The following is a 25,880-nucleotide window of genomic DNA, read 5'->3' as shown; positions in this document are numbered from 1 at the left end:
TGTGTGATAGAACTTTCACTTTCTGAGGCCAGCGGTTTCCCCCTCTGCAAATAGTTATGGGTATAGCTGGAGACCTTTCTGGGTACATCGATCGCAGATCTTCCTGTGGCCCAGCAACAGCGAGTGAGGTCCAGGTCTGGGCTGAATCTCTCCCGGAGTCAGAACCTATCTGGGGAACCACAGGGTAGGCCTCCAGGCACTGGTGATCGCCTGACAAGTCTGCTGTAAGGAGCACGTGCATCGGGCAACATTACAGCTCTTAATATGAGCCTGGAAGCACAAATGGCCGACGATGCCACATGACAAATGGCTTCTCATTTCCAGCTTGTTATCTGACACAGAAACAATACTCTTCTCATACGAGCTGTTTGTGTATGGAGCAGTGCATAGTTGGATCTGTCAGAAACCATTCATATTAATAAGAACTTGATCTTATAGTCTAGCCTCTTTGCTGAAGCATTTATTTTATGATGGCAAATTTCTTTTTCCTTTGTGCTTTATTGGGAACTGGAGTTGTAGGGAGCCTGATGAGTTGAGTAGCTCTACTTTATTGAACTGCCAGACCTGATTTGTATTTGGTTATATAATAGAGTTTTTTTTTCCTTGGCTATTCTTTAGTCTTTTGCGTGTCTTTGAGCTGCCTGACCTTGCTTTGTTTTTGTTCTTTCTCCCTTTGTGTGTGTGTGTGTGTGTGTGTGTGTGTGTGTGTGTGTGTGTGTGTGTGTGTGTGTGTGTGTGTGTGTGTGTGTGTGTGTGTGTGTGTGTGTGTGTGTGTGTGTGTGTGTGTGTGTGTGTGTGTGTGTGTGTGTGTGTGTGTGTGTGTGTGTGTGTGTGTGTGTGTGTGTGTGTGCGTGTGTGTTTCAGGTGGATACCCTTCGCCATGTTATCAGCCAGACAGGCGGATACAATGACGGACTCACAGCGAACCAGATGTACAGTCCGCAGGGCATCAATGTAAGGAGAGAGAGAAAGAGAGAAAAAAACACACAATCCTTCCCTCTCTTTTCATTTTTTTTTTCTTGGCCTCTCCCTCCCTCTACCAATTATTTCAAAGCCATAGGGCTCAGAATGCCACTTAGTAGGACTTGTCTGCGTGCTGTGGTCACCTTGTTGATTGCTTCTGTATCGGTCACGCCACGGGCAGCGCACTGCCCAGCGCACACGGACATGAGGCCACCATCGGAGCCTGTCACGTCCAATCAGCTCCGGCCCGCCACCTGCAGCCACACACACACACACACACACACACACACACACACACACACACCATACACACCCCATCGAGAACAGAACAGGTGATGCACCCCACAGGCGTGACGAGACGGCCCTCCACCCCACCCCACCCCACCCTCCTCTCCACTGCTCCCCCCACCACCACTACCCCCTCAGGTCACCTGACCTTCATTATCACCCCATGGTCGGGTGGGACGAGAGAAAAAAAAAACTCTTGAGGACGACTGCTTAAGCCTTTGTGACCACCAAGGTGACCACCAAGGTGGTGGTGAGGGGGGGCTGGGTTGGATTGAGTTTGGGGGGTGGGGGGTGGGGGGTGGGGGGGGGTTGGAGGAGGAAAGGAAAAGAAAATTCACAGCGACAAGCTGCGTGGTAAGGGGGAAAATCGATAAGACAGACACAAGGAGAGCAGAGTGTGGACTTAGGACAGCAATCCAAGCGCATTGCTCAGATCACGTTCCCACCGCGCTAATGCCCCTGACAGCGAACTGCGCCATCTCTGCTGCCATCGCTGTCGTTGCGCTTGCGCTAACACCACAGCCTCCGCCACTCCCGCACACAGAACCGGACAGGAAAGGAGAGGAGAGGAACGGGGGGGGGGGCCGCGCAGCTGAACCCCCCCCCCCCCACACACACACACACACACACACACACACACACCCCGTCTCTGTCCACAGCCAGCATATGCTAATGAAATGCTCCGCTTCCTGTAACAAAGCACAAAATACATGGATGTATTCAGATCCTCTCCAAGACCGTGCATTTAAAAAATATATATTTCTTCTCCTTATTTCTTTTTTTCCTCCACTCCACTGCGCTCTCTCTCTCTCTCTCTCTCTCTGGGGGACGAGCGGCTCTGGGCTCCCGCTGCTTTGATAACCCCGTGAGCCCATTACCATATGCAGCAGCCCAGCGTGGCCAGACAGGGCTCAGGCGCTCGGGCACCGTGCCCCAGCAGAGATAGCCCCGTCCCCAGACAGCAGCGTGACCAGCCCTGCCTGCCTGCCTGCCTACCGGGCCTGACCCTGGCAGCTCAGCTGGAGCTAACGGCTAACGCTAATGCTGTTACCGTCTGCCTGCCTGCTTTATTCACACTCCGTCTGCTGAGCTGACATAATCCCACTTTTAATTCAGTCGGAGCGGGAGCTAATAGGATGGCGCTGCTCTGGTGTGGTGTGGTGTGGGCAGCAGTGTTAGTTTGGGATGTCAGGCGTTTGAGGAATCGGTTAAGTGTTCTCATTGTTGTGAATCAGCTCTTAATACGACAGACCATTTGAGGTGGAAATCCATTTTTGAAAAACATTTGGTACTTTAAGAAACAACAACAAAAGAAAAGAAAAATGATAGAAAGAGAAAAAATAACCGTAATTTACAGTGGCGAATTACTTTAATGATTGCACTCTACCGAATGTGGGTATTTCATCTTTTTTTGTTTTTTCAAACCTTGCTGTTGAAACACATTTGTGTGTCAGCTCGCTTCTTAAGGTTTGTCATTTTTTCAGCTCTCTGGTCGTAACCTTCATTTCTCGCCAGCTGGTAGGGGAGGGTGGCGGAGGGGTGCGAGAGGGGTCAGGGGAACGTATCCTTCAGAGCGCCGCTTCCTTGTTCGCCGCCTGTGTGCGTCGTAATGACTGAACGAGTACATAATGCATTTTGTGGTTGACTAGAGAAGTAATTATACCCGTTAAAATAGATGGAGAGAGTGTCACCAAGAGCCGAAGGCATTTTTCCTCTCTTTTCTTTCTTTCTTTCCCTTTTTTGATTACAGACCGCCGTGGTCTTAAATAACAGGCTTTGAAATAAGAGGCTGTCGAGGACCATTTCCTGCCGTTTCTGATGGCATGAAATTTGCTATTAATATCCCAAATGCTCTTTAAAGGCCTGTCTGCCAGATTCGAAATGGCTTCTGCGTTTCTCATTGTATTTTCATTTCAATCTCAACTGTCATCATTTGCAGCCACTGATTCCTCTTTTGTTTTTTTGTTGCCTTTTTTTTAATCTGACATTTTTTGTGAGGGCACTTCATACATTGCTGTGTTATTATAACGTGTCAGTAACATTGACAAGCGTTTAACTCTGACCAATGATGAACGCTCCTGTGCCATTTTTCAGCAGTGAAAGGAATATTCCAGTATTTTCAACAGCGGAAGGAAATGAGCATGTATCACATCGGAACATTTTTTAACACAATTTATGATTGACTGAATGAACAATTGGACTAAAGTGGGGGAGAAATGATTCTGTATTTCTTTTCCTTTAGGAAGTTTTGTAATATTGTTAATGTTAATATGGTAGGTCTTGCTTGGGGCTGAGGTTATGGTCCACTAATGTTGAGCCTTCGGGCAGTGCATATGCTCCTATAGTTATGTACATTACAAACAGCCTAAGATCCTTTCCCATTCTCTGGCTCCAGCATGGGAGCCACATTACAAGTACGTAATACGTATGCTCTGATTTCCTTCATCCTGTTGTTCACCTCTTCCCCTCTCTTCTTGACAGGCTAATGGCGGATGGCAGGACGCCACAACTCCCTCGTCAGTGACTTCGCCCACAGAAGGACCTGGAAGCGTCCACTCCGACACATCCAATTGATCCTCATCGTCTGCCATTGTCCCCCCCCCCCCCACACACACACACACACACACACACACTCATACACTGAAGGCACCCATCACACACACACACACACACACACACACACACACATTCACAGCCCAGGACAGCCCTTACCTTGATTGAGGGGGAAGCCCAGCATGCTGAAAGCAGGACATGGGGAGAGGGTGGCACAGCCCCCCCACACCACCCTGGACTCTCAGCTGTTAACACCAGTGACTCGCTCATTCTCCGCCATCTTCTGGCTCCGATTTCGGTTCCTCTCTCGCCTTCCGGTGGCGACTTCACCACTTCCACTCCTCACCTCCATCAGTGTCTGTGTCCACTGTTACAGCTGTGACATCCGTGTACTGATCTCGCTTCTTAAAAAAAAAAAAAAAAAAGACTTTGTAAAAAAAAACATAACACAAGACAAACACACACACAAAATCAAGTATGTACAGCCCCCTTGTCTTTAGATTGGAATGCTTTCACACTACCTCTTAAAAACAACAACAACAAAACAAAATGGAACAAAAAAAGGAAAACTTCATTTTCTTAAAAGACAAACATTGCTACTTCATCCATAATCATTTTTTGAAAAGGTTTTCATCTGACATTTTAGGCCTTCACGTGTCTACCATTGGTCTTTTTTCCAGTAGTGACTTTTTGTTTTACCCATTGTGCCAAAGTATTTGATATCTTATAAATATGCTCTGACAAAAAAAAAATGTTAAAAAAAAAATCAATTTTTTTTATATTACATATTGTGAAAACACTTTGTAATAGATTCATATTTATGAAAACAGGGCCCAAGAAGTGATAAAGTTCAGCTCTGGATATGATGCTCTCTATCATACCAGAAATGTTTAGTTGGACATGGAAAAGAAGCATTGCAAGACTAGTATTCACGTTAATCCGTATGGAACCTAAGGGTTTCTGAACGTGATTTTGCAAACAAGAATTTGCTAGCAGTTCTGCATACATTAAATGAATGCATTTAACATACATACTACTGTATCAACTGTCATGACCCAAAAAAACTGAAGATACTGGTTCCTTAAATAGCTTGTCCAATCTGATGACACATAGTCAGCAGGTTTAAATAATGGCAGTTACAGAGGAGTAATATGTACCGGTATGTACATTTATGTCATCTTACAGTATTTTCCAATTTGGTGCATTACCAAAACAAATTGGCAGGGAGAAGAAATTCCATCTTTTTTTTAATTTTTTTTTTAAAGGGATTACAGTCAAATAAGGACAAAAAGTTTTCTTATGTCCAAAGTTCCCCTGGTGCTACAAAGATACAACTATTGGAGCAAAACACAGATATATTTTTATGATTCTTTCACTGACAATGTACCGTTATATATCATTCATTGTATACATGCAGAGGAGATCTAGGAATGCTGTATTGTACCATGAGATGGGGAGAGAGAGAGAGAGAGAGAGAGAGAGAGAGAGAGGCTTAGTGAAGGCTTCCAAGCTAAGAGGTTTCCATCCCCCATCATTACACATGAGTATGCAATAAACCCTTCAAATCATGTCCGTTACTATGAACAAACAAATATCAAATGTGAAATGAATGATTATCATTGTTTTTCTTTTTTCCCCCTCTTATTTCATTTGTAGTTTGTTGATCTTACAATGTACATGGGGTCACGACCTTTGGAATAACAGTTAAGCATTATTCATTTGTTACTTGCATTTCATTACTTTGATACCAAAAAAAAGAAAGGAAAAAAGGAAAAAGCAGAAGTGTGAACTCTACATAGCTAACAGCTTTATAAACACTTTTCATGTTGTGAATCTGTGTATTATCTGTTGTACTGAAGAACGTTGCCTCAGAATGTTCTGGTACTTTGTACTCCAAACCAAAAATGCAGTCAGAATCCAGTGTTTGTTGAAAACGAAGACAAAAAAAAAGTGATGGCACACAACTACAGAAATTGTTTGGATATATTTTTTATGTCCATGTTGTGAATAACTCTTTTTTTAAAATCTCATCTTTGTTTGGCTTGGTTACAGGACTACATATATTTTATTTTCATGCTAGCCTATGTGAATTAGCCCCAAGAATGCGCTATGCTGTATATGTAGTTGTGCACCTTTTTATTCTTGTTTGCTTTTTTATAATAATATGCCAGTATCCATTTTAAGATGATGTCTGATAGAGACAGATGAACAGAGCCTCTTACTCTGCTTCAACACGGTCCATCCAGTTCCTCGTCATCTTTTCACTGAGGAGTTAGCCAGATGGACCTACTCTCGAAATGGATACTGCCTTTTGTTTAACGGTGATGTGAAAAGTCAGTGTCAGCAGTGTCATGTGACAGTAGCCTATTTCATTTAGCAAGACCAAATCTAGACTACAAAAAAAAAAAAACCATTATGCAACGACATGGAATATAATAAATGTCTATTTTACAAACCATCAATAACAGTAGAGCATTATTGCATCCATGGCTGACGAGCCCAGTGGAGAGACCGTAGAGACTCTCCAGGTTTTGTCAAAGCTCAGCACGATGCATATGATGGATATTTATTGCATTAGAGTGGCAATGCTGTCTAAATTTCTGGAACTAGATGATTTTTAGGACATTTGAAATGATTTGGGAACCCTGAGCAGGCAGTGTTCCTTGGTTACCATGGTGCAGCTTCGAGACAACATTTGTCCTTCTGAGGGTTTTTCAGAGCTCCTGGGCTCTGTCAAAGTGTCGTCTTTAGGGATCGCATCACACTGTACTTTGACAAAAAGTCTGTCACGCCTTTTCTTTGTGTCTTTGTGGGTGTGTGTGTAAGGGTTTGAGTGAGCGTGTGTGTGTGGGTGTGTGTGTGAGGTCCGGGTAAGAGCAGTGAAAGGATTTCTCATGATATCGGATATGCACTTGGTCTAGTGCTCAAATCTGCTTTTCACATTGCCTGTCCAGTATCACCGTATTATTAAAAGCTTCATGTAATGATGCTTTTAGTTTTTGCATATGAGCAATTTGTAAAACATCAAATGTTTACTTTGTTGCATGTCTTTTGTTCTTTAATAAAATACTGCAGTGTTTTTGAATGTTTCTTCCTTTTTATATATATGAAAAGAAAATCAGAGTAAAAATTGCAGAGACTTTCTTGCCGGGTTTGAACTTTTGAGATCTCTGCCTATGTACAAAAAAGAATTACACAGAAGAGCAAAATTATTATCTTTTTGATTCCAATTTAAAAAAAAAAAATCTTTTTTTTTAAGAAAAAAAAAACAAGGTGTAGGTTTTATGGTCTATTAATTTGTACTGGTAATGCATATTCCAAATAAATAGATTCTTTTGTTGCATCTTTTTGTCCTCAATGTCACCTCACTTCTTCCAACTTATTCTTCGGTTTGCTCTGGAATCGGAAATATCAACTGCTTAGAATTAGATTGGGTTTAGAGTCTCTGGCTTATTCAAGGATAGGCTTGGGCATAGGTCAATGTGATATTAACAATTTCAAAGAAATGTCAACAAAAAGATGTCCATAATTGTGCATAATTTAACACCATGATCACAAAAAAAGCATGGTTCTTTTTCAAAGCATTGTTTTTTAAATGCACCGTCCTCAATACATCCTGTTAGGACCTTTCAGACCTTTTCCAAGGGTATGAGGTAATTGTCAAGTTCACACTTATACACTGTTTTTGCACAAATTAAATGTAATATTAAGTTGGTAGCAGTGAGTTTTGGAGTTTGGAGGTGACCTAGCGTGACAGGGCTGACTTGTTTTTGTCACACTGGTCAAGTTGCGTTATGTTTGTGTGACATTGAGTCGTGGGTCAAGGTCAGGAGCCACTGTAGGATATGAGTTCACACCTCGCCTTTGGACTCGTCAGCCCTTCAACTTTGGGGATGTTTCACTGCCGGGTCCTCTGCCACACGTAAAGAGGGCAGGAATAGGGGGCATGTTCTCACCAAGTTGGAGATTCACATTTGGTTTGAGAGAAAATGTGTGAAGGAGAAAAAATACACACACGTATAGGCACGCATGTACCACACAAACACACATACACACGTAGGCACGCATGTACCACATAAACACACACACACGTAGGCACGCATGTACCACACAAACACACACACGTAGGCACACATGTACCACACAAACACACACACATACTGTAGGCATGCATGTACCACACATACACACACGTCGTATCTGAGGCACAATCCCTAATGTGCATGAAGTGAACACGAATCACTGAATGTGTGAGAGTTTATCTCCCTCTTTCTAAATGAACAAGGGGGTGCTGGTTGTCTGATTCCACACACACACACACACACACACACACACACAAACAGCCTTTGCTAAGCTCTGCATCTTCTCTCTGCATCCGAGCGCAGGAGAAAGAGAGAGGGGAGAATGAGTGAAGCATCAAGCTCAGGATTTGGCTGCGAGTCTCACACTGAGTGAGAGGTGGCCGTGTGGCCGTGTGGTCTGGAGGAAGGGCTGTAGGAGTGACACATGCAAACGAGATCAAGTGCAATTACATGCGGATGTCTTTTAACTCTTGGCCTTTAACTCTTGTGTCTCATCCACTTGCTGTTTCCGTGAGCTGAGGGAATGTGAGGGAGGGGTTCGGTTTCAGCGCGTGTGTCCTGGACTTCCTCCAGACGCGCTGCTTTGTCAGGCAATGGTTTGGATTTAATCAGACGTGAAACGGCACGCTGTGACAATTTGGTTTAAATTCCTCTGCTTTTATCAGCAGGAAATGCATGGGAGATGTGATGAGTTTTACATAATTTGAGGAATGCGTTTCTGATTTACACACAATTTTATCCAATTTGATGAAAAAAATTATTATTTCAAAACAAATCTTCAACAATTTACAAACTTTAATATTTTCCACAAACTATTTTATGTAATCCATTTTATCCCTTTCTTTCCACCCCATTACAGTTCTCTCGCTTCTCTTTCTCTCTCTCTCTCTCTCTCTTCACCACATCAGTTAGTGTCTGCAAAAAAATAGTGCCCAAAACCATTTCATGCACATTAGGAATGATTACTATGGAGGGAAATGTCACTCTCCGGCAAACATTTTAGCGGCTCTTGACTGGGCGCGAGTGAGTGTATAGTAATTGCCTGGCTATTTAGAGAGAGAACAGTGGGGGAGGACTGCAAACGGCCTATAAGTGCTGCATGGTTTGGTGTGTGGCGGTGTTCGGACGGTAAAGTGCTGTACATTAGGATGTCTGAAGCAATGCATCCTGTCCAGCTCTCGCCAGCCAAGACGCAGGGCCCCTACCGATAAATGCACTAACATGCACCCACTAGCTGTCCCACTTTACCCCCTACACACACACACACACACACCAAGCAGACGCTCACCAAACTCATTCCCAGCATGCTCCGCTCACTCCCAACAACTCGGCTCTCTCTCTCTCCACACTCTCTGCCTTGCCTTGTGACTGCGTGCTGCACTTCATAAATAAATGACCTCTCAGGATAAAGCGCTCGGGCTCTATCTGCACTTTCAGGAGCCTCTCTGTGAAAAGGTCAGCAGCCAGGGGACCGGTGTCGGAGAAACAAATTAGGTGAGGAGAATGAATGCAAAGCCCAGAGATGCTGGTCTTTATTGATGGCCACCATTTAGAGTCCCTGTGTCATCCATTTGTCATGCGTGGTGTGCGCAGGGGTGGATGGGTGTGGGGGGGTGGGGGGTGGGAGGGAAGATATAAGGGAGCTTTGTTTTTGAAAATGAATTCAGAATGGCCAACCTTTTCCAGGGCATAGTGTGACTGCAGAAGCGAGTTTGCCAAAATACCAGTCTAGCGGTCAAGAGGGTGTAGCAAATAAACAGAGAGAATGAGAGAGACAGAGAGAGTGAGAGAAGTAGAGAATGAGAGAGACAGAGAGAGTGAGAGAAGTAGAGAATGAGAGAGACAGAGAGTGAGAGAAGGAGGGAATGAGAGAGACAGAGAGTGAGAGAAGGAGGGAATGAGAGAGACAGAGAGAGTGAGAGAAGTAGAGAATGAGAGAGACAGAGAGTGAGAGAAGGAGGGAATGAGAGAGACAGAGAGTGAGAGAAGGAGGGAATGAGAGAGACAGAGAGAGTGAGAGAAGTAGAGAATGAGAGAGACAGAGAGAGTGAGAGAAGTAGAGAATGAGAGAGACAGAGTGAGAGAAGGAGGGAATGAGAGAGACAGAGAGTGAGAGAAGTAGAGAATGAGAGAGACAGAGAGTGAGAGAAGGAGGGAATGAGAGAGACAGAGAGTGAGAGAAGTAGAGAATGAGAGAGACAGAGAGTGAGAGAAGGAGGGAATGAGAGAGACAGAGAGAGTGAGAGAAGTAGAGAATGAGAGAGACAGAGAGAGTGAGAGAAGTAGAGAATGAGAGAGACAGAGAGTGAGAAAAGGAGGGAATGAGAGAGACAGAGAGTGAGAGAAGGAGGGAATGAGAGAGACAGAGAGTGAGAGAAGGAGGGAATGAGAGAGACAGAGAGTGAGAGAAGGAGGGAATGAAGAGCAAGAGGAGGAAGCCTGAGGCAGAGGACCAGGAAGGAGAAATGGGTGTCATGCTGGTAGATGGTAGTGTTTTATACTAAAGCATTACACCTCGTGAAGTCCAAAAAAGGAAAACAAATCTGAGTGTCACTTATTGATGTCACTCAAAGACGCAGAATCTCTTAAAAGGTTTAAGGGCGCACAGTCGATGAACCTTCATTTAAGGCAAAATGTCAGGGCTAAAACACTCATCAGTCATTAGTGATAAATTGTCACAAAAAAGCCTGTGAAATCTTTACATCTCTCGAGAATGCGTATCATCCCGACTCAAACAAAAGTGGATTTTCATTCTTAAAACGCAAAAAACACAACGTGAGCACTCCACACTCGCTCCCAGAATCGTTCATATCATGTCTCATATCAGTGCCCCCTGAATGTATTCTCTGTGTCAGCGTTAGCATAATGCATGCAAACATGTCATATCGATGCCAGCGCGGCGCGCCAAGGCTAGCGGGGAGGTCCATATGATTGTTCGGCTGCCCCAGGGGAGGGCAGTGGGGGGGTTGAGGGACCGCCACACAGGGATGGGCAGGAGGGCCAAGGCTGCAGGGCAGAATATAATGGACCCCTCTTTTGTTCCAACGCCGGCCTGCATGGCCTGATCATCTAGGACAGTGTCTGATAGGGGGGAACAACGTTAGCATTTGCCTCCTGAAGGTCAGAGGAGATGCAAATATTGTCCCACTTTTTTTTTTTTGGTCCTTCTCTCTCACTCTCCGTCTGATGATTGCGAGAGGTTTGCGCTCCAGGCCGTTCTTTCTTGTGGAGAGACGTGCAAGTCTTTGATGACAACAAAAGGCTACACACTGATGCGGGGCAAGGTGCTTGCTTGAGGACAAGAAGGTGAAGAGTCAGAGTAGGAAATAAGGAAGGAGGATGAAAGGGACTCGCTTCTACTCGGGGTGACATACACAGTCTGAATGACCCCCCCCCCCCATCTTCTTCCTTTTCCACTGGGACGGATAATAACTCATGTGTTGCTGTGGGTCCAAGATAAGAGAAATCAACTTTACGGCTGAATTTCGAAGGAGTTCTCGGACTGACTGTGCCACCCACGGATCCATAATGAATTCCTCTGATCCCCACTCGCTCTCTCTTCCCCAACAACTCTGCATTAAAGAGACATGTTCCATTGCATTTGGGGAAGATATGTGTCTCAGTGTGTGGTGTGCATATGTGTGTGTGTCACCGCTGGCTTTCATGCAGCTTAAGGAGTGTTTTTCTTCAGTTTAAGAATCAAGGAAACATTGCCAGTGCTTTTCAATGTGGGTGTTCCGTGTTACACTTCCCCGCTTTTGCAGCGTTGCCTGGAGGTCCCCTGTGATAATGAGCCAGATTTCAAATTGATTTTATACATCACAGCTATACCTTGAAAGAAAATTCCCCACAGACACCACATCCGAAAGTGCCAAGCCATTATATCTTTTCAAAACAGGAATGTTTAACCAGGATGCACACAATGTATGTTAACTGCATCAAGACGCGAATGGATGTACCAGTGTCATAATTACCATTGTTAAAGAGGAGACAGTTAGGGGCAGAGATAGATTGCTATGGTGAATTTCTGATGGAGATCTCTAGTAATACCAGTCTTTTTTTCATAGGGACCCCCAAACCTACACAGTATCCCAGAGAGAATTGGCCCCCGTAGCAGAGAAGCAGTCACAGCAGCACAGCACATTTTGAAGAGTGCAATTAACGATGAGGGAAGACATTCATGTAGCCTACTTTCAAGTCATTTTAAACATTCTCTTACAGTCCTTTGATGCGTTCCGTTTTTTATGAGCTGCCAGAAGACAAGTCACTTCCGTCGACCATCCAGAGAATGAAGCTTGAGAGAATGAGCCATGTTGGATGGCTGTGTGTGAGCTTGCGTTACAGTGGTTTCTCTGAGCTCGGACCAATGATTGCTTTTTTTTCCTTCAGAGAGAGAGTAAGAGAGAGCAAGTAAGAGAGAAAGAGAGAGAGAGAGAGAGAGAGAGAGAGAGAGAGAGAGAGAGAGAGAGAGGGAGGGATTGGGGGTTCATCCTGGGAGTGCACATGGCCAGCTGTAGCTGAGGATTTTCCGAGGAGATTCACATCTGGGGCTCGGGGAGAGCAGCGGAGACATAGCGGGAGGCGGCTGTCACTTTGAGTTTCCTAACCGTCCCCTGCGTAATTCCATTCACTGCCTCCAACCCAAGAGCCTCTGCGGGCCAATGCCACATGGGAAAAGGCCTTTGTTGAAATGTAAAAAATGAATTATCTCTGAATCAGAGACATAGCCTATTAGAGCAGTAAATAAGCCATTAGTATCTTACTGTTTTAATGCAAGATTGCATAATTATTTTCTATTATTCTGTATTGCTGCCAAGAGGCTGATGGACTAGGTCTCAGACATGTATAGACTATGCCATGACTATCATTTTAAAAACAGTTATGTCTCAGCTATATTGCTATTCCCAATGGAACAAAATAAGTCAATATGAAACTGAATCTTATATTATAACTGGTGCATAAAACTAGCAGAGGAGATATTGGGAGACCAAGTTATTGTGAATGCAAATGCATTTATTAATTAATTAGTTCCACAAGGACGTGAAACTTTGTAGTATGCATGGCCTATTCACTTAACCATGAGATGTTGCTGACCTCTAGTGGGCTGATTTGAAGGCATCATTTGGCCTTAATGGTCCGTAATGGAAGACAGCTGAGATGCAGGCCGTCTAAGAGGTAACCAGATATAAAACACAATACACAAAAAATAAAAGTTAACAAACAGAATAAATTAAACATAGACTCTACTGCCATTTTCCTTCATCTCTGAAAATGCAGTGGGAATACTTTCAATTTAACAACATGCCAAGCCTGTAGGGAAATCCATAGCCCATAAATAACATTTATTTGAATATGTTAATTGTGTCTGCCAGTGGCAATTGTAAAAGTCTTGGGCCAATTTTCCTTTTGGAACTGTAATACAAACCTTGTAGAGTGCAGTGCCAAAAGAGCAAAAAAAAGTTTGTATTCCAGGGCTGTGACTTTTGACAACAAGGATGGCTCCATGCTGTAAGGGTTTGGCTCAGAAGTGCTGAATACTGAACAAGGTCCAGTAGCCTGCTCTTGTGATGCTGTAAGCAGTCTAAGCAGAACCACGTGCTCCTGGGAAAAAGAGAGAGAAGAGTGGGGTAGAATGAGGGGGGGGGGGTGGAAAGAGAGAGAGAGTGGAGAAGGAGAGAAAGAAGAGAGAGAGAGGGAGAGATGGAGAGAGAGTCTGGAAAGAGAAATGGGATAGAGAGAGAGACAGACAGAAGGAGAGATAGAGACATAAGTTGGGGGAAAGAGCCAGGTTAGGAGCTGGAGGAGTCCAAAATAAGAGAGGGAGAGAGGGTGTAAGTAGGTCAGCCGGCGACCTGTGCGACGGCGTGGCGGGGAAGCGGTCATTGTTCTTGGTCGTGGCGCGCGGCAGGCAGTGTGGCCCAGTGGGACGGGGATTGGAGTGGACAGACCACGAGCGGCACGAGGCCCCCCTCACGTCAGCACTAACTTCCTCATCGTCTCCCTTAACGACTCTGACATTATCAGGCCAGACCGCGCAACGTCCGGCCAGATTACTTTCAGCGGCGAGGCGCTCCCCATAATGGACAAAATACAGCCGGGGTGCCGACAAAGCGCCGGGCCCTCGCAGCGGTCGCCGCTCAGCATGACAGTGCAGCCGGTGAAATGGCAGGATAGGACTGCTTACTGGCTGCAGGCTGTCAGCGGGGCACCCCTCCCTCCCTTTCCCTCCACAAACACACACACACACACACACACACACATGCACGCACACGCACACACACACACACACAAGCTAACCCAGCCCACATGATGTCAGAGGCGTATTTGCCATCAGTTGGATGCAGATTCTAACTTCAAACAGATGCTTAACTGCTGAGTATAGATGCATGTGTTTTCATGATTTCCTTAAACCCTCCAATTTCCAAATTGTTTGGCTGCACTCAATTTATCATATTTCAACTATATTAAATAATTGCATAGGTCACTATATTTATCACTTTTAAAAAATGAGTTAAGCATAAATACACACGAGGCACATTTATGACAGACCAATTTCTTCTTGTGGTGTAGCCATGGTGAAGTTGTCCTGCTAAACAGCAATTTGTATTTGGCGAATAGTTAAAAAAAAAAAAAAAAAACTGTAGCCTACACATAAGTCTTTGTATGTGCCACCCAACTTCTGAAACCTCTCACTCAATCAGCCAAATCCCTCACCACATCTGCAAAACTTTAAACTAAATGCAAGCCTTTGACTCAATTTGTAAATTTGTGTTCAGAAACAGTAATATAAATTAAATATAAATATGTCCAATGTAATAGCATAGCCTATTCTGTTCTTATAAGGCTACTGCTACATTGCACATATTTATATTTAATTTATATTACTGTAAACAATACTTTCTTAACTGTATACTACTGTTTTCACTATATGTCTTATACTGTTTACTGCACCTGTCCTATCTATACTGTGTATCACATTGCACTTTTCTGCTTTTTTGGCACTTCAGGTTAGAAGCAAACTGCATTTTGTTGTCTCTGTAGGCTACTTGTAGGCTACTCTGCACAATGACAATAAAGTTAAATCTAATTTAATCAAATCTAAATTTATAAAGCACTATTTGACATTTTAACATTTTCTTTTAAATGCAATGTTTCATTCTTCAGCCTTTACTCAGGCCTAGGCTTCCACTGTGCCACCCACACAGAACATATTTGAGCCATATAGCCTACACATTGACGAAATAAGTCTAGGCTTAGTTAAGCAATACACAAGGTGTGATGTCAAACAATTTGATCCCGAACTTTTGTCAATCCATATCGAATGTTCAGCCACTTGGAATTCCAGACCTTTGTCGAAAGAATCTTTGGTTTTGTCTGAGACATAGACATCACAACAAAAGATTCTAGAACAGAGCCTTTGATCACAACAAAGGTGCGATTTTTAAATATTCGAGACCAGTTCGAAATTGTATAACGTTGGAAAGCGCAAATGGACTGATACACAAAATAAGTGTCGGAAGCAGCGGCCCGCGGTCGCGGAACATGTATTCAAATTACCGATATCAAGATGATATCCTCAGTCAACTACATTTCTTATGTACCGACACGGAATATCGTTGGAAAACGGCCACATGCATCCTCTCCCTAGTTGTGATTCTGTCTTGGTTACTCGGCAGATGGCGTCAGGAGGTGGGTAGGCTAGAAGCTAGCTATATATCTACCGTTAGCTTCTAACCAAACTAGAAATGTTAGCAGCTAGCTCATTGAATGCACTGGAGTTGAACTGCTGTTAGTGACTAGCGGGCTCATGTGGAATGTGCTGTTCATAAACATTTATGTAAACTTGATTACTGTTTGTTGTAATTCTAGGATGAAGACTGCTGTGATCCAGATTCGTAAGTAGGCTATGCCTATTATATAATTTTAATAATACATTGTTTACGGGTCTGAGATAGGGAATTGTAGGCCTAGGTCTTTTTTTCTCTCGCAAATATTGTAGTCGCATTATTTTACCAGAACATTTCCCCAAATGTTAATGCATCTGTCTGTTTGTATACTCAGAGATCTGCTGATATATCTGTCCTCACAAATAAACACCTTGGACACAGAATGTTTGAACAGTGAGGAATTGCTGAAAGAGATCACAGCAAATATTGTGAATTGTACAGCGAGAAAGAAAGCCCACAAGCATGATGCCTATTCCAGTCAGTCTGAGGATACGGATGTTGGCCTATCAGATTTATTCTCTCATAATCCGATACTCTGGGAAACACTCAGTGGACCTACCCAGAAGTCAGGGAGAGACCATATGTTCTTACAAAAAAGTTATGATGACCCAAGTAGTGAAAGTGAAAAGACGAGCCACACTGGTTTAGGCCGATATGTAGGCCTATCAGACTATTCCATTTCCACCATGTCAACTGCAATTAATTCTTCATCATTCAGCCTTTGTCCCACGAGCAGTGATATCAGCCTGTCAGATGAAATGTCCGAGTCTGACCAAAGCTCGCTCACCACTATCAGTACGGTAACAACAGCATCAAAGTGTGGCTTGAAGGTCAGTCGACAGAGGCAGTTGTGGAAACGTGCTATATTGTTTGTCCGCATTGTGGTGATGTTGCTTCCGCAGAGATTAAGACAAAAAAAAGACGTATCATTTCAAGAGTGGAAGGGAGAAGAAAATATGAATTGCTCTGACACAAGTGTGATTTCAGATGACAGCCATCTCGATAGCTCTGACAACAGTTTTCATCATAAACGGGCTATGTTTGAGAAATATTTTAAAATAGCAGAAGCTTTCAACAAACAGCCAAAACCCCTTATGCCTAATCAGTCTCAACCTGTTGGTCAGGCTCAAACAGACCTGAAAAAAGAAAATGTAGAGAATATCATGGCATCCGTGGCTGATGGACCACCTGTTCTTCCATGTCTTGGTAAGGAGGCGACAGATGCCCTGGAACGATCTTTGAAATGCAATATGGGAAATGTTCACCTACAAAATAAGGTTCCGCTGACATGTCAAGATTTGTATGATAATGGATCATCACCACCATCTTCATCTGAACTGGGCAAGGCTCTTGAATCTGAAATCACACCACTCTACTCAAGACACTGTCGTGGTGATCAAACTAAAGAAAATGTCACTGCCAGAAGACCACATTTTGTTGTTGCTGATCAAAATCATGAGAGAAATGACCAGACCAGTTTCTGGGAAGTTAAACCAGTTACCATGGCAGCAAATGACCAAAGCCTGAGATTGGAAAAGGCCGATATAAAAGACAACAGCTCTCAAGAGGACTCTCAAAAGCCTAATAGTCCAGTTAAGGAAATAGGGACTCACAAAGACATGGTTGATGGGATTATCACTCTGGGAGGCACTAGTGTGGAACTGGCAGACAAGCAAAAGTGTCAGGAGGAAATAACATTTAGTCAACATCAAATTCCATCTGGGTCAGGTCTCAATAGCTGTTTGAAGAGTGCCAGTGAACCAGATCTGTCCACCCTCTCCTCCAAAGAAGCAAAGGCACAAGGCATAGACAAAGTAGCTCTTAACCCGATCAACCTGAACCTGAGACAGATGTATTGGGAGCGAAAGATGAAAACACCCACACTCTATCACCCGTCCTTACGAATGTTGACGACCAACGCCCATGGTCAGTCGTCATCCAAGAAACATTTAAAAAAAGAAACACCACCATTAGAAGAAGCCAGAACTCTTACTTTCACAAAAGGCATTAAAGGCAAGCTCGAGTTCAACATCAAACAGAAGGTGCTGTACCAGCTTTTGGGTCTTCCATTGGTGGTACAGAGATCTTTGGATACCACCATGAGAACATCACATATGGTGAAAGATTTGAAAATGCTTCCTAACTCAAGTGAAGAAGAAACTTTGAGGAAACTTCGCCAGGAAAGAACATCTCTCCAGAAGTGGAATTTCCCAAAACGTATTGTGAAATCACTCAAAACATTTGAGATGCCTAAGGCTATGGGCCTCAAAAACCTCTCTCTTTGCAATGACAAAAAAACAAAAAAATCAAAGATGCCCTTGTCAGATGACAATAACCAAGGCCCAGCCATCCAGGACAGTTGCAAGAGATCGGACACTGATACAGAGACTGGCAACACTGGTCATTCCTCTCACACGTGATTTAAACAAGCTTGTCAAATTATTTTTCATTAATAAATAAATGTTGATGCAGCTAAAGGTTCTGACTTCAAATGTTTCATTGTGACTTCATTTGTACAACATACTTTAAGTGATGAGTACTTATGAAGAGTTACGATTGCCATTAATGTTATAAGGACAGAGGGTTTTATGATAACCATATGTGAGTTGAACATGTTATCAACTAGATAGAGGAGGGATGTCTTCTGTTTTTTTTTTTTTTTTAAATGATGTCTACTATAAACTTAATTACATATGTCTACTATAAATTTAATTACACTTATATATCCTGTGACCATGAATGAAGTTCAAAATAAATATTTCACATTTTAAAATCATTAATTTGGTTCTTTACAAACATGAGTGAAAGAGAAGCAGCCAGCAAGTGCTCAATATATATGGGAACACCTTCAGGACTGTTGGAAAACCATTCCCAGAGGGTGGGAGAATGCCAAGAGTCTGAAATGCCGTCAACACAGCAAAAGTTAGTTGGCTCCTTTGAAAAGCCTGAAATATAAAACGTGTAGCTATGTGTACACTCTTTTTGTTTAACACATAACCCCAGATGTGTTATTCCAAAGTTTTGAATTTTTCTGTATTGGTCTAATGTAAAAATAGTCAGAAAAAGAAAGGCCCATAAAAGAGTAGGTGTTTTAAAACTTTTGAACATCAGTGCGAATAAAAAAATATAGAATATTACACAAAGCAAAAATCTTTCAGAATGTTCCTGTATATAATATAAGGTGTCAATAAAGTATCTATCTATCCATCCATCAATATTATCTATCTACTGAGATATGTAAGAAAAGGGAGTTAGTCTGTAAAAATGATCCATCATCCCCATCTAGTGGACACATTTGGTGGTTGCATTTATATGAGGGTGTCATGCTAATTAAATCCCACAAAAACCACACGTTTTTTCAAAGAACAATAATGATTTATTCAGAAATGACAAAGAATGATACAAAGTAACAACAACAACAACAACTCTGATGAAGCCAACACAGTCCTATCATCCACCCACCAAGGCATTAAGTTGTGAATCTCATCTGTTGTATGGGTGCATTGAAGCTGAGGCAGACTTTATATTCGTCTTAATGCTGCTTGGCATTTTCCCTGTGTGTGAGAAATCAGAGGGCATATTTCAGAAATTATGGATGATAACCTAAAGGTGATGGTACTTGGGGGAACCTTTTGAACAATGTTACCAGGCAGTGCACTTTCCCATTGACAATGACATTAGGCTACATTTTTAATCATATCTGGTCTGGACTCATTAGTAATGAATCAGTTACTAGCAGACATGGCAGACATTGCTCAAAAAGTTGCCCCATGAATCATCACCATTTAGCCTCTAGAGGTCTCCATCATCTTTGACTGATATTAACTAAACACTTTGTGTAAATTAGAATGTTAACAAAGTTACATTTCTATGGGTGTACAGAAACATTTAGGATTTCACAGAGTTTCCATACCAGGCTGTCCAGTCTGCTGGGAAGCCACTGGTCCCCCAATGTTTCCCTGGTGGCCAGAGGCTCCGCCAATAGTGACCTGCTGGAGGGTTGGACCGCCGCTCATCATGTTCCCCTGTCCTGGGTGTCCAGAGGCCACAGGTCCAGGAGGTCTACATTTGGACAGGTTCTTCCCGAAGCCCACTGCTGCTACCAGTGCAGTGGTGTCCGCAGGGTTGAAAGACGGCTTGTTCTGCCGCAGAGCTGGAGGGCACAAGGAACACATTCTGATGCCTTAAAGGAATACATTTTGATGCCTTAAAGGAACACATTCTGATGCCTTAAGGAGGTTCAAACCAAAGATTCGCGGTGAGATGAGCTGCAACGTTCTAAAACTTTGCAACTGCGACTAGACATGGTGAATGCTATGCCACGGCTTGCAACAGCTGGCAACAACGTGCAACATTTAAAGGTTGTATCAGCGTTTCAGGCCCAAAAAAGGCCCAAACATAAATGATCACATTCATCTAATCTTTCCTAACAATCCGCTAGCTGCCCGCCCCATAAGCAGGCTTTTAAAAAAAATGCGTCTCTGTAGGCAGCCTAGGTTCTGCACACAAAAACAAATGCCCTCAACAAGTATTGCCAACCACTCAAAGGCAAAACAAAGTGTTCCAACCAAAAACGGACGAGATGCGCGTTCAGGAGAGTTTCAATTGCACGAGAGGAGTAGCGAGCTCGCTCTCTTTTTTGTTTGAAAATCAACAGAAGTGAAGTTACCCCGCCATCGCTGATACAACCTTTAAGGGGGGTTCAAACCAAAGATTCGCAACAAGATGAGCTGCAACGTTCTAAAACTTTGCAACTGCGACTAGACATGGTGAATGCTATGCGATGACTTGCAACAGCTGGCAACGACGTGCAACATTTAATCCACACCGCTGTAACTCTTTCTGCAACAGTTTCGTCCCGTTGCGAATCTTTGGTGTGAATTGGGCCTTACATAGCACATAGTGCTGAAAAGGCAATACAAAGGCATACAACATTCACTTGTTCTAAATTGTGAACTGTGGTTGATTGTAATACATTGTAATACCTGCAGTATACAGTTAGGCAAACTGTAACTTACAACAAATGTATAAGGATGGGTACCTGCATTCTCTGAATCACGATCTTCTCTTGGATTGTTCAACTTCTCCAGTAAATTTGAACAAAGTTTGTTCAGTGTCTGGATCTGTTTCTGATTTAAGATAATGGTGGGAAATGCACAATGAATGAATATATTAATTCAGCAGTGAAACACAATATTTTTGTTAACAATTCCAACATGTATATCTGCATGAATTTGCTGTGCAAGTGAATGGCTTTAGCATAAGGTGAGTGTCAGGATGGAAATCACATCACCTAAGAAACAACTCCCTATGTCATGGCTAGTCAATGTCAATGAAAACAGTGCAACATAGTTGTTTTTTTTGTTCATGTTACCTGTGCAGCATCTGGTCCAATTCGGACAGCCTCAGCATTGAGCTGTTTCTCTTGCTCCTCTACGTCAGGGTCTGGTTTGGTTCTAAGATGGTCTGGCACGATCTCATGACTGAACACGGGCACACGCTGCTCTGTCAGTTTCTGAAGTAGGAGGTGGAGGTAAGAGCGTGTAACAGAAGGATTACATTTAAGCCATTGGGATTGTTATAGAACCATGACAGAAATTGAAATAGAATTCTCCCCCCTCCCCCTCTTACACACACACACACACACACACACACACACACACACACACACACACACACACACACACACACACAGAAAGACTTACAGCGAGATCCTCGTCTCGGTCTGGAGACAGTAGAAGGGGTATAATGACCTGGTTCCGAAATGATGGGGTCTTGTCATTTTTCAAAAGCTTATTGATTGTGTTGAGCTGACCAGACAAGAGTGCGAAATTGTCCAGCACAGAAGGCCTTGAATTAACATAAACATAACATTAACATAAAATGCAACATTGTCTCTTCAATCGTACAACTTGGCAGAATGCATGAAACAGGCGTCACGCTATGGCATTCAAACTACACGTTTGTAGTTCACGTTTCCCAGGACTGTCTGGAAGTCAATAAACACAATAAATCGAAGGCTTGCGGTGACCAAGAAAAATATTGTCGGAGAGCATGCCAGCCAGACACTGATAACAACAAGAGTCGTGTTTGTTTGTTTACCATGTTAGTCGTTCATATTCATTCTCCAACTTGTAGATAAAACTCTGCAGGGAATTTTTCACATGGGCAACTCTGCTGGTAAGCGATTCAACGGCGCCCTCCAACTGTTTCTCTTCACGTTGCTAGAAAGAAGGCAATTAGTCATCATGAGACTTATTTTGGTTATATTTCATCAACTTGCTTTCAGCTTACTATGCTAGCTAGTGAAGCTGTCTAGCTAGCTACGCCCACGACGGTGCTGCGCTAACGCCTTTCGTTGAGCAGTGGTGAGCGCAACCAAGCTGGATATATTGGGAGACTTACAAATGTCAAGTGTATGAAATTATTTCTTAAGCACTAAATTATTGGACAGTGGACACATTCTTACCTGCATTGCAGACTAATAGTTTGCTGCTTTCAGCCAGGGTACTCGTCAAAGCGGATGTAAACAATTGGTGTAACAGAAATAGGACCCGTCTCGGAAACATTATTATACTCCTATTTGTTCCACAACAAAGAGTTGAATGAGCCATTCGAAAAAAAAAAACATTTTGTGAGTATATTAGTTGTTCTTCATACATTATAGTATGAGCAGAAAAGACCCCACTGAGTAGGCTATGTCAAGTGACAAGTGTGTACAGTTCCCCTGACTTCTTAGTTCCACTAGGAAAACACAGAGAAGCCCAAAAACCCATTGATCAATACCTCAAGTAAGCAATACTTTTCATGGCCGTGTCGTGTCCAGTTTACGCTAGTGAAACAGTCACGTTGAAAACATTAATCGATGTAACGTAATACATAAAAACATATTTTGTACTTCCCAAATGTAGTTGCATTCCGTCTCATTTGAACGCATGGACACTTCCGGGTCATCATGCAGCTTAACCAAATAAACAACAATTTCTGAGACCACTGCAACCGAAAGCTTAGCCAAATCGATATAAAGAGGGTGTCTGTCATCAACGGATCCGGACAACCGATCTGCTAGTAATGCACTACACCAAGGCATGGCTGAAAGACAGGACAATGAGGTACGTTTTAATATTCAACTTGTTGGCCAACCGGCCACTTTAACTTTAACTTCATGTCATACCATACTGTCATAACAGCAGCAACCTGAATGTCTGCTTAGTTGTAGTCTAGCTTGCTAAGTTGCAACTTGAAGAGCGATTTGGGCATATGACTGCACTTAATGCCTTTGTGCTTCGATTCCAATTGTTCTTCAATGCATTTTCTCTGTTGCTTAAAACGTGTGTTTTTTACGCTACATTTCTGATTAATGTTATCAAACTATGCAACGTTAGTTAAAGTGTACAAAGTGACATGCATGGGACGAGGAGAAAAGCTGGTCAGCTATCTCGGTAGCGCACGTTTGTCTGCGTCTGTGTGTTGTTTTCTAACCACTCCCTACGTGGACGGAAATAACATGAACGAAGATGATCCCTCTCAAAATGTCTCAATACCTCTGGATAATGTTATTGTGATCATAGTCAAATGCCACAAATTAAGTAATTCGATTTTGAGGAAACGATAAGGCTGCTGTCTCGTGTTAAAACTTGGCTGCTTGTCAAAACACCGTGCCTCTCAATGTCCTGTTCGACACAGACACATTGCGCTTGTTTTCCGGTGGAAGACACAGCGCTAGTGTATGACCATGGTCCGTATGGCCGATGATTTACCCCTTTGCATACTGTGTATAGTGTCGGAGCAGCGCAGTGCCAGGAAGCTATTTTTGTACTCAAAGAAAAACAACAGTTCATGTTGCAAATCAGTTAGCTGGCAGTGATACAACATATCTGTCGCTGCTTGAGTTGCTAGCACTTTTGAAATATTCGATACTGTATATTGAAATATTCGATACAATATTTGTGTATAGTGAACACAAATATTTACATAAGCTATTATATCTAGAGTACAACTTGTTCAATAATGTATTTTCCATACAGTTGAAGGATAACTAGACTGAAGCTTAACTGCTCACATCTTGATGTATTCCCTGGCCTCTAGGTAGAGGAGGCAGACCAGGTTTTCCTGCTTATGAAGGAGGAGTACCGCATCTCTCGCAATGTCCGTCTTGCCTGGTTCCTGAGCAAACTCAACCAGGTCATTCAGCCCTCGCCTAAGGCTGAATTGGTGAGTTGGGCTACACTGACCATTTCATTTGCCCTTGTTTCCTTCCCTGCTCTCCCTACTCTATGCTACTGTGGTTACTGATGTCTCACACTCCTCCTCTTGCAGGAGAAGTCAGAGAATGAGCTAGACGTTCTGAGTATTCTGCCCAAAGGATGGCAGCCGGAGTTTTCTCCCTCTACCCTGCCCTACCAGCTGGTGCCGGCCTCGTGCGTCAACTTCCTGGCGCGCCGCTACCGCTTCATCATAGAGCTGGACCTCAGCCCCTCCACAGGGATTGTGGTAAGAGAGTCGGTGTCCTGTTACGACATTGAGATTATTCTTATCTGTACATGACCCCAATAACCAATAAAGCTTCTCACTGGTACCAGAGCAACTCTTACAACGCTGATTTGAGAGTTTTTAAAGCTTGAGGATGTGTAGATGATTTTAAAAGGTAGAGGTGATTAAAATGGAAGCACAGTGTCTGCAGAAAGGTTTTCCCTTAGACTAGGATGTTTTTGTCTTCGGCTGAAATATATTATTGTCAGTCTTTTATAAGCACAGACCATAGCGGATGGTCATGGCAGCTTGAATTTATGATGGTGTTATGTTGTGCAGTGTAATCTCTATGTATACTCATCTCGGTTTGGTTCATTCATTCTTCCAGGATACACCTAGACAGTGTTTGGAACTGTTTTTAAAGAGGCCTAGTAGTAGGCCTAGTCAGATAGGGTCTGTGATTACATTTGCCAAGAGAAGGACTTGCCTTAGGTAATGTCCCCTCTCAGTCATTTGCTAAAATTCACACCAGAGTATGACAAAGCTATTTGCGTTAGGGGCTACTAACAGGCCGTTTACAGGCTGTTTTCCAGATCCTATGGCCCTATGGCTTATGCATGCCAGTGTTCTGATGGCTGTTTATCTCAAGGCTATGTTTCTATTGCGTCTGCATTGTCCAGGATGACTGCACAGGTGAGATGATTTTCGACGAAGTGTTCCATGCTCTGTCCCGGTGTCTGGCCGGCTTGGCCCGACCCTTCAAAGTGCCTGGAACTGACCTGCTCTTTAAGCCCATGGTGTTCATCACCATCCTGGCCTACTCCTCCATCATTGGGCTCAACACTCACCAGGTGATTTAAGACCTTACAATGTCACCAGTATACCACCATATATACCACGTATAAATACTTTTTGGGGGAGAAAATATTCCGAGGACCCCCTCATAACCGTAACAATTAAGCATGTCATTTGTATTCTCTGAAGTTGTGGACAGGTCCACTATCCCATGTTTTTTTTGGCAGATGTGCAACTTCGTCTTTTGTCAGTTTTGGATTTTGTATCACTTGACAACATGGACTGACTCAAACATTTCTACACATTCATCAACTAGCTGGCTAACAAATAAGCCAAGCTAAGCAGTAGTAGGAATGGTTCTTCATGACCTAAGTTTTATGGGTGAAAAGGGGCATCATCTGTAGATATTCATTTTTAAAATGATAAAACTCAACTTTATAATTTCAAGCAAATTATTTTGCGGACCCCTTGGCTATGGGTCGCGGACCCCAGGGGGTCCCCGGACCCCACTTTGAGAACCACTGTTGTAGATATACATGCATTGCATACATTATACACCATATCCATAACATTGATTAGAAGAATGTGATAAGATGAACAGCCTGAAAGCATGCACTATGGAATGCTAATTAGAACCAGTACGCGACTATAGGGAGTGAATAGAAATGGCAGAAGTAAAGGGCCGTGTTTTGTCTCAGGTGTTGGTGCAGGGCTGTCAGTTGGATGGGACTGACCTGGATAAGTTCCTGCAGCAGATCTATCAGCAGCTGCGAGCTGTGGAGAACAACATCGCCGAGGTGCTTCAGCAGCAGAACGACCAGGCCAGGGGACAGGTCAAACCTCTTGCTTATACTACTCCAACTGTGTCTTTGTCACTAGCAAAGTGAATTCAGTGATAATTCACAGCAGTGTCACTGGCAAAAGTGACAAAAGGGAATTTGACACATGAGCATAGCACAGAAGGATTGTGGCAGCTCTCTTTTTGAAGTGTGTGTGTGAG

General features: G+C 43.1%; 3 protein-coding genes across 9 annotated transcripts in view; 2 read left to right on the top strand and 1 right to left on the bottom strand.

Moving 5' to 3' along the window:
• pbx1b (pre-B-cell leukemia homeobox 1b) overlaps nt 1-6,883 on the top strand; it is a 69,456-nt gene extending 62,573 nt beyond the window's left edge. For 2 of the 4 annotated variants that reach the window (XM_076279015.1, XM_076279014.1), the window contains 2 exons: nt 865-954; nt 3,733-6,883. In XM_076279015.1, the coding sequence (XP_076135130.1) occupies nt 865-954; nt 3,733-3,825 (183 nt within the window). In that variant the 3' untranslated portion in view covers nt 3,826-6,883. The remainder of the gene's footprint in view (nt 1-864; nt 955-3,732) is intronic. The other 2 variants (XM_076279017.1, XM_076279016.1) reach the window with 1 other exon arrangement.
• A 12,089-nt stretch (nt 6,884-18,972) lies between these two features.
• Nucleotides 18,973-22,187, bottom strand: med8 (mediator complex subunit 8). The gene is made up of 7 exons (XM_076279013.1): nt 22,083-22,187; nt 21,716-21,837; nt 21,319-21,463; nt 20,988-21,128; nt 20,655-20,742; nt 19,527-19,766; nt 18,973-19,167 (listed from the first exon to the last, which is right to left on the bottom strand). Exons 1-7 carry the CDS (start codon nt 22,086-22,088, stop codon nt 19,097-19,099), a joined length of 813 nt encoding a protein of 270 aa, XP_076135128.1. The 5' UTR covers nt 22,089-22,187; the 3' UTR covers nt 18,973-19,096.
• A 312-nt stretch (nt 22,188-22,499) lies between these two features.
• Nucleotides 22,500-25,880, top strand: part of szt2 (SZT2 subunit of KICSTOR complex) — a 132,347-nt gene continuing 128,966 nt past the window's right edge. For 3 of the 4 annotated variants that reach the window (XM_076279012.1, XM_076279009.1, XM_076279010.1), the window contains exons 1-5: nt 22,500-22,725; nt 23,702-23,827; nt 23,933-24,106; nt 24,766-24,936; nt 25,579-25,713. In XM_076279012.1, the coding sequence (XP_076135127.1) occupies nt 22,702-22,725; nt 23,702-23,827; nt 23,933-24,106; nt 24,766-24,936; nt 25,579-25,713 (630 nt within the window). In that variant the 5' untranslated portion in view covers nt 22,500-22,701. The remainder of the gene's footprint in view (nt 22,726-23,701; nt 23,828-23,932; nt 24,107-24,765; nt 24,937-25,578; nt 25,714-25,880) is intronic. The other variant, XM_076279011.1, reaches the window with a different exon arrangement.

This window comes from Alosa pseudoharengus, unplaced genomic scaffold (assembly GCF_046254945.1).
Source record: "Alosa pseudoharengus isolate Yale_2024_CS ecotype anadromous, Long Island Sound unplaced genomic scaffold, YU_APseudo_1.1 YU_APseudo_1.1_scf_11, whole genome shotgun sequence".
NCBI lineage: Eukaryota > Metazoa > Chordata > Actinopteri > Clupeiformes > Clupeidae > Alosa > Alosa pseudoharengus.
Note: the sequence above shows the minus strand (reverse complement) of the source record. Positions and strands in the feature narration are given on the sequence as shown.

What these genes read in the sequence shown, in the direction of transcription:
- med8 (XM_076279013.1), bottom strand. An exon ending in GAATATGAACGACTAACATG is followed by an intron (nt 21,464 to 21,715) that starts GTAAACAAACAA and finishes TGTTAATTCAAG; the next exon opens with GCCTTCTGTGCTGGACAATT. An exon ending in CCAGCAGACTGGACAGCCTG is followed by an intron (nt 19,168 to 19,526) that starts GTATGGAAACTC and finishes TCTCACACACAG; the next exon opens with GGAAAATGCCAAGCAGCATT.